General features: G+C 62.3%; 4 protein-coding genes across 4 annotated transcripts; 3 read left to right on the forward strand and 1 right to left on the reverse strand.

Moving 5' to 3' along the window:
• Positions 1-48: 48 nt before the first annotated feature.
• MNEG_10649 (hypothetical protein) lies at positions 49-795 on the forward strand (the record flags this gene model as incomplete). Its single annotated transcript, XM_014040876.1, has 1 exon — positions 49-795. A coding segment is annotated over one exon (747 nt), but the record flags the coding sequence as incomplete, so codon positions are not given.
• Positions 796-1,922: 1,127 nt separating this feature from the next.
• On the forward strand, positions 1,923-2,849 carry MNEG_10650 (hypothetical protein; the record flags this gene model as incomplete). The annotated part of the gene is made up of 1 exon (XM_014040877.1): positions 1,923-2,849. The coding sequence occupies one exon, from the start codon at positions 1,923-1,925 to the stop codon at positions 2,847-2,849; it is 927 nt and encodes a 308-aa protein (XP_013896331.1).
• Positions 2,850-4,227: 1,378 nt separating this feature from the next.
• MNEG_10651 (hypothetical protein) lies at positions 4,228-5,004 on the forward strand (the record flags this gene model as incomplete). The annotated part of the gene is made up of 1 exon (XM_014040878.1): positions 4,228-5,004. One exon carries the CDS (start codon positions 4,228-4,230, stop codon positions 5,002-5,004), a length of 777 nt encoding a protein of 258 aa, XP_013896332.1.
• Positions 5,005-7,071: 2,067 nt separating this feature from the next.
• Positions 7,072-7,425, reverse strand: MNEG_10652 (hypothetical protein; the record flags this gene model as incomplete). Its single annotated transcript, XM_014040879.1, has 1 exon — positions 7,072-7,425. One exon carries the CDS (start codon positions 7,423-7,425, stop codon positions 7,072-7,074), a length of 354 nt encoding a protein of 117 aa, XP_013896333.1.
• Positions 7,426-8,005: the final 580 nt, after the last annotated feature.

Raw genomic sequence — 8,005 nt, forward strand, 5'->3', positions numbered from 1 at the left:
CCCCCACCTGTCCCCCATGTCAAAACACAACATCACTCCCCCCAACAGCACCTCTTAGCGCCAGTACCAGAGGGCACCCAAATCGGGCAGGTGACCCTGGCGGCAACCAGTTTTGAGCCCTTCGATGCCGCCAGCAGCGGCGGCATAGCTTCATACTTCGCCCGCGCTGGCGGCGGCGCGCAGACTGGGGTTCGTGAGGGCGGCGTCGATGGCAACTCGGGTGGTACGGCCAGGGAGACTGGCGATCCTGGGCAGAGGCCGCGCGTTGCTGATGCTGCGGCTGCAGGCGGCGCTTTGGGGGAGGCCGTTGGCAGGAGCGACCAGGCGGGAGGGGTGGCCGAACAAGAGAGGCCAGCATCCCCAGACGTTGCAGCGCCGCCGCCATCCAAGCGGCCCGCACCTCCAGCGTCGCCGCCGTCAGCACCCTCCGACGCCGGCAGCCCGCCCGCGCGGCGGGCTGCCCCGGCAGGCACCGCGGCAGCCCTGGGGGCCCCTCGCCCACAGCAGCAGCAGCAGCAGCAGCAGCAGCAGCAGCAGCAGCAGCAGCAGCAGCAGCAGCAGCAGCAGCAGCAGCAGCAGCATGGGCAGCAGCTCAAGCTGACAGAAGCCCTCGGTGCCCTCGTTTCGCAGAGCGCGCGCGAAGCGCGCCGGCGCCTGGAGGGGGCCCTGGCAGCCCACGGGCTGGCCCCCCTTACAATGTCCCTGGGGCCGTTTGACGCGACCCCGCAGCAGTCAGTTGAGGGGCGCAGAGGGCGAGATGAAGAGGAGTGTGAAGACGTTGTGATGATCGGGTAGTCGCAGGCTGCGGGTAATGCCTGCATTTGACTCTCAAGGCTGGTTGTGTGCGATACTGGATCGCTGTTCTTGTGAGCACCATTGAGAAGAGGCAAGCGACAGCGCGAGGCCCGACTTGATGTGTTTTGTGAGCAGGCCAGCAGTGTAACCCAGGCGGTGCAGAGCATAGCAGTGGTACGTCCCAAGCATACCAGTGGTGCGTGGGACGATACCTCAAGTAAAGCCACAAGTGACAGCAAGGCATGATGGGTGCGGCACTGCACATGATGGCAATGGTGTCTGGCGACACACACCTATCAATGGGATTGAGTGACACATTGGGCGCAAAAGAAGCCAGATGTATTGACATCACACTGATTGGTGATACGATTTGTGGTACGAGACCCGATGGAAAAGGTACAGGCAGGGATACCCCACTTGCCTTACTTGTGCACTCTGCTGCTTGCTGCACACACACGCTTGCTGCTGCGCCACGGCGGGTGAGAGGGTCGCGGCCGACTACAACTCCAAGGTAGTCGAGGTATCCTTTTGTCACACTCGCTTCGTCCAACCGCTGTGCTGGACTCCTCATTCGGGGGGGAAGGGGTTGATAAGCTTATGAAAGATTTGAGAAAATCACCGTATGAGCCGGATCATCCTCGAAGAGCAGAACTACATCGTCAGGCGGTACTGCCGTGGTATCAGCGAAAAATCATCCCATTATCTCAAAATCTTACATTACAGGTGATAGGCTGATAGCCCAGCGAGGAGAACCCAGTGTCAGGTAAAAAAAATACTGTCTCGTTTTGGGTCAATCTTATCGGGAAGCTCATGGATTCGACTGCAATGCACTCCAAACAGCTGTATTGAGCGTTGTTTGTTATGACCAGGCAGCGCCAGCTGTGCAGCAATGCGGCGCTGGCAGCTGCCTCGATGGCAATGCAGCGTCCGTGGCAGAGGTGGCATGGGCGGGCAGCAGGCCGCAAACCCTAGCAGCAGCAGTGGCAATTTCCATTTTGCTCCTGCTTGAGCCTTTTTAGCTCAAAAAAGCACCACATGCCATTACAGGATGCTTGCATGGCTGTCCTGACACGCCTCGCTCTCGCCTCGGATCTCCCTGTCGCCAGGCCGCTCCACCGTCCACCGCCATGGCGGCATCCGCCGGCCTCACAAGCGGCGAGGCGCTGCGCCTGCTCAAGCTGCAGGCGTTCTTCAGCCAAATCCCCAGCAGGGACGCCGCACTCGCTGCGGCCGTCCTCTACGCCGCCACCAGCGTCGCAGTCCTCGCGACCACCATCAAAACGCGAGCGTGGTTCATGCTTATCGTGGCCATCACGGGCTTGTGCGAGGTGCTTGGTTTCGCCTTCAGAGTCGTCATGATTGCTGACCCCAAGCTTGCGTGGTTGGTGGCCATGCAGCTGTTCCTTATCGTGCCGCCCGTCCTCCTGGCGATCGTCGAATACGTCGCCGTCGGCCGCCTGCTGTGCATGAGCGCGGCCGGGCGCGCGTCCAAGCTCGGCGGGTGGACGGCGCGGCTGTTCACGGCGTCCGACGTGATCTGCTTGCTTGTCCAGGGGGCGGGCGGCAGCCTCGCGGGCACATCCCAAGAGAAAGCCGAGGTTGGACGCGCGCTGATCCTAGCCGGCCTGATCCTGCAGCTGGGCTTCTTCACGTTGTTCACTGGTGTTGCAATTCACGTGCAGCGGACCCCGCGTTTCGGCTTCCGCGGCTGCATGGCGCTGCGGCCGATGTTCGGCTGCATGTATGCAACCATCGCGTTGATGTACGTCCGAAACATATTCCGAGTCATCGAGTTTGGCCAGGGGTACAAAGGATATCTTGCTACCCACGAGGTGTTCTTCTATGTTTTTGACTTTGTCCCTATCTTCTCATGCTTCTTGCTTTTTACTTGGCTCAACTATGGGTTCTACTTTGGCGCGGCTGAAGCCGCCGCGGCCGCGGCCGACGCACGCGCTGGTAGCAGTGGCGCGCCCAAGCTGGTGGGTGATGTGGAGGCCGCTGCTGGCGGCAACGGCGCACTGCCAATGGTGGTCGTCGAGGCGCTGGGTGGCTGAGGGGCTCACAGTTGATGTATGCGCAAGGCGGGTGCGTATACAGGCATCGACGCTTGCTGGCTGTGCAGCAAGCATACTAATTGGTCTTCGACATACGAGTGAGACGCTTGTTGAAGGTCCAGCAAGCAGGTGTTGTACAATTAACGGACTATAGATGGTTGTTACATGCTCGTCCTGGGTGACATCTGTAGGCCGACGGGTGTGTCTGCAGCAGTCTTGCCTGCGGCTAGATCAGGGCAGTGCTGCATCCACGCAGGTGGGGGTCAGCTGGTCGCGGTCACGATTGCAGTATTAAAACAATTCGTAGTGGTGAGGACAATCTGTGATGTATGCCATTGAGATTCACGGGTGAGACCTCATGAGGCACTGACACAACACAGTTGGGTGTGGTCAAGCTTTGGTCAAACACACCACGGCGAGCAATTCAGCCTTCGTGGTTCGTGCCAAGCCAAAGAGTCCGGCCAGAGCGAATGCTCCTTGTGATGTTTTGTAGAATTTTGTTTATATGTACATGGCAATATGTTGAAACGGTCCAACCAAACCGGCAAGCCCTCAGCATTCCCCGAGGGTGTCGGTCACATGATCCAGCATTGGTGTCTCAGTGCTGGTGTCCATGAAGCTAACAGCGCGGAGAGGTTCTTGCGGTGCCATAAGCACGCAAAATCGCACATTAGTTTACAACAATCTCTGAGATCTTATGAACCATCCGCGATGATCTTCACGAAAGCCTCATCGCAACCACTGGCACAGGTAAGGGCGCAACCTTCGAGTCGAACATTTGAACAATTCTGGATTGGTAAAGTTCAGGAAGATCTGAGCCCACGCGTTGCGTTGCAGGCGCGACTCGTCGCGGCGCCGCTTGCGAGGATGTTGCTGGCACGAGTCCACGTGGGATCCGAGCGCGCTTGCGGGTATCCAACAGTGGTTGCCAGCACGACGCAGCGGCCTGCACCTGCCTTGCAGCTGCGCCGTCGCCGGGGAGAGCAGCGCAGGAGGTTTGGGCAGCAGCTGCTACTCGCACAACGGCGGCGGCAGCAGCAGCTTCAGCAGCAGCAGCAGCACCACCACCAGCAGCAGCGGCAGCGGCAGCAGAAGGACCTTTTGCTCATGTTTGATTTTGACAACACCCTTACAAACGGGGATGCAGGTACACGCGTATGCCTCGTGCCATTTGCCTTCGTTTCGGGCTGCAAGCGCTGTGGCCCGGCACCCTCTGTGCGAGCCTCTCTGCGCCGCAGCCATATCCTACCCGCCCCGCCGGGGCCGAGCCACCCAAACCCTCCTCCTGCACTTCCCGTCCCGGTGCAACCCCTGGCCAGGCGAGCGCCTCGTTGGCGAGCTGGCGCCCGACCTCCTGCCTGAGCTCGCCGCCCTGAAGATGCCCGCCAACTTTGTCCCGCTTACCAACAGCATCCTCGCCGCCATGGCGGCCCGCGGCGTGTCGCGCGGCGACATCGCCGCCACGCTGCAGAGGATGGGCGGCGAGGTCCCCGGCGGCACGGCGCGCATGCTGCGCGCGGCGCGCGCTCGGGGGGTGGACTTGGTCGTGGTCTCCGACTGCAACTCGGTCTTCATCAGCCACGTGCTCGCTTCTGCTCGGCTGCTCGGCTGCGTCTCGAAAATCATCACAAACCCCGCCGCGTTCGTCGCCGACGGCGGCGCCGCCGACGCCGAGCAAGCAGCGCCGCAGCGCGAGCAGCGCAGCAGGCTACTCATCGCACCGCGCCGCGCGGCGCCGCACGGCTGCCCCCGCTGCCCCGAAAACCTCTGCAAGGGTGAGGAGCTGCAGGCGGTGCTCGCCGCGGGCGGCTTCGCGCGCGTGGTTTATGGCGGCGACGGCGCCAACGACATCTGCCCGGCGCTGCAGCTGCGGGAGGGGGATATGCTGCTCGCGCGCCGGGGGTGCTCGCTCTCGGAGTTTGTGACCGCGCCCCATGGCGCCGCGGCGGCCGCGGGCGAGGGCGCGGGCGCGGGCGAGGGCGAGGCGCGGCTGCGCGCGGAGGTGCAGCTGTGGGAGACGCACGACGAGCTGGCGGCGCTTGTGGAGAAGCTGACGAGCAGCTGCGGCGGCTTGGCTGACGGGGGCCAGGATGGTGGAGCTAGCGCGGTCGTGTCGACGGGGCTTGACGCGGCAGTAGCGGCAGCGGCGTGCTGAGGGACAGCGCTAGCTTGTCGGCTCACAACCAAACAACACTGCTCAGCAACTCTCAACGATACTCTTGTATGTGGTCATATTCGCTTGGCTTTCCTTGTCTGTGCTTGGCGCATTGTGTGGCGCACCAACATTTTGCTGATGTGGTGCCATGTCACTTGACTTTGCTAGTACAGCCTGTGCACCACCAGCTGCCTCCCAGAGATGACACATCCAAACACTTCCAGGCCGCCGGTGCCCCATCCTCTGGTATGTGCTCCCCCGCAGTACACCAGCCGCACCATTGCCGTCCGAAATGAGTGCCGTGTAAGGGACAGATTTGGCTCGTGTAACCGCCTACAAAGCAGCAGCGAGCGTCAACCGGACAGGGGGGCTTACAAGTGCAATTGAAACACAACAAGTAGCAAGCGGGTACCAACCTGACTGTAGTAATCTCAACACTTGGTGAATCACTTGACCCCATCGAACCAATAACTGGTGCTGACAGCGACAGCAGGCACAAAGGCAAGCAACATCCCTGCATCATCCTCTCTCGACAAGGCAAGGTTTGGACCTGATTTCAAGCAAATGTGTCGGATGTTTGACCTCTGACAAACGTGCTCCCGTGCAGCGGGACACAACACAAAGCCACGTGCGTGCGTGTGCGGGGGGGGGGGGGGATATGTGCATGTGGGCCCTTTTCGGTGAGGCAGGGGTTGTTGGGGCACCGTAGTCAGTGCGTGCAGCCCATTCGGGCCGCTCGTTGCCGCCGGCGCGGCGGCAGCGTCTCGATGAATCCTCGCATCGAATCCCACCAATCCTGCTAGTTTTGGTAATCGCATTGATCGGGGCAAGGGGCAGCACGCGTACCCCTCCCTTAATGTATGGATTGGCAATTGCTCATATGTATGGGGAACGCATCGTGAGAGAGATGAGAGGCGCTGGCCCTCTCATCCTTTGCTCCTTGCAAAGCAAAAGGTGTGTGCAGGTTCTGCCATCAGCCACACGACGAGCGATGAAAAGAGATCAAAAGAGCGGACAATGGCCTTCATGCAGGGAGATTTGAGCCTGCGAGGCTGCAAGGCAGGCAGTCTTGCTCCTGCAGGCTGCGGCATGCTGTGGTGGGGTGCGCGGCACAGGGCAGGGCAGGATGAATCGAAGGGGGCGAAGAAAAGGAATGCCCGATGAGCGGGAGCTGGGATAATTGAGGAGGGGAATAGGCAGCAACCCAGCCAGCGGACACGCATGCAGCAGTTTGGAATGGCAGACCACGAGGTTCGTGGAAGGAGAGCGGTTGATGGAGGGACATCTAGGCAAGCGGGGCACGCGCCAGCCCTGCTGGTGCCGCGCATGCTGGTTGTCAATCGACCCAAGAAGCCCAATGCACAGGACTCGCAGGGCCGAACCAGGCAGCCTCAAGTCCATTGCCGGGCATGCAGCAGCCGAAATGATGAGCTGCTGTTGTTTTTTGGGCTGGCCTGGTGGCCAAGAGGTCCAGGGGTATACCTGGAGGCCAGTGGGGCGCTCCAGCGGACAGCCACCGGCCGAATCGCCCCTCACACATCTGATGCAAAGCAACATGTGAAGCGGCCGCACAAGATGTTTGAACGGCGGCCGGCGCTCTCGCGCCGCAAAAGGCGCTTGGCAGCCAACAGGCAAGGGCCAACTGTTGGCACAGCGGCGCATGGGCGAGTGCACAGCTGGGTATGCTGATATGCAGGAGGAGCGACACATGAGCGTCACAACAGGTCTCATAACGTCTCGTGATTCTCACGGCTCATGGCCATGCAGCGGCCGCGTGCAGGCGGTACTAGCTAGCGATTCATGCAGCCTGGTTTGGGTGGAACAGGAAATTGGTTGCGCCGGGTAAGAGGCAAACACACATTGCGAGCGCTCCCAGTGTAACTTGTAAAACTGGGATGTTTTTAGGCGCCACCACCACAAGAGACTGAGCAGGCCTGCCAAACAGGCGCCCCACCAGCAAATTTTGCTCCATCCGTGGCAGCTGGAGAGGTGGATGACGTCACTAATAGTCCGTATGCCCCAAACACGGGCGCCATCATGCTGGCGGTGCTGGCCACGCGCCGGCCATCACTCTTCCTTGGAGTGCACGCCGCCGCTTGTTGCTTCGGCGGCCGCGGGCAGCGGGTGCCCACACTCGCGCTCGCGGCCCTGCCGGCGCTCACAGAGCCACCGCGACCGCAGCACCCACTCGCACCAGAACGAGACTGCCGTGCCCGCCAGGCCGCCGGCGGCCACAAGCATGTTGACCACCCAAAACGATCCGCCGCCCTGGTGAGGGGCGGCGGCGCCCGGGCCGCCGCCGGAGATCGATGCGGGCGCAGCAGCGGCGGTGAATGTGGCTGCAGCGTGCTCCAGAAGGTTCAGCAGGATGCAGAGGAGCGCGCGCTTGGGGCCCAGCTGCAGAGCAGCCAGTTCAAGCATCTGCGGGTTTGGTCGATGGGTTGGGAGGGAGAGAGGGACCGGGTTTGGAAGGTAAGGGACGCCGATCCAGGCGTCCCAAGCCAGCGGAGGGGATGCGCGCGTGGGTGGCCGGCTCGCGCGTGCAGGGCTGTCCCCCTGGCGTTAGCGCCGCCACTTGCCAGGGCGGAGTGGAGACTTGGTGTTTGTTCGGGCGGCGCATGTGGGGGACTGCTGTGGCCCGTCGATGCAGCTGAAGCGGCGATTAGCGCTGACCCCGTCGAAAGTCTCGGGTGTGCACGCGCCCGTGCAATCGGTCAGCCCCCTAGCAACGCCCTGTCCTGCTCACACACGCACGCCAATCCCCTCCCCGCTCCAGCCAGGTTCCGGAGCGCACTGCATTCGGGTCCTACCCACCTGCAAGCATGCCACCTGGAGGGCGGGCCGGGCGCCTATGACAGCGTAGGCCCCGCGCAGCCGCTCCCCTGCCAGCCCCCACGCCGCCAGCACCGCCGCCAGCGCCGCCACCGCCTGCGCCGCGCACGCCAGCCCCTCCCGCTGCCGCGCCGCCCGGCGCCACGCGCCGCCGCGGCGGGCGAGGGCC

This window comes from Monoraphidium neglectum (genome assembly GCF_000611645.1).
Source record: "Monoraphidium neglectum strain SAG 48.87 unplaced genomic scaffold scaffold02404, whole genome shotgun sequence".
NCBI classification, from domain to species: Eukaryota; Viridiplantae; Chlorophyta; class Chlorophyceae; order Sphaeropleales; family Selenastraceae; genus Monoraphidium; species Monoraphidium neglectum.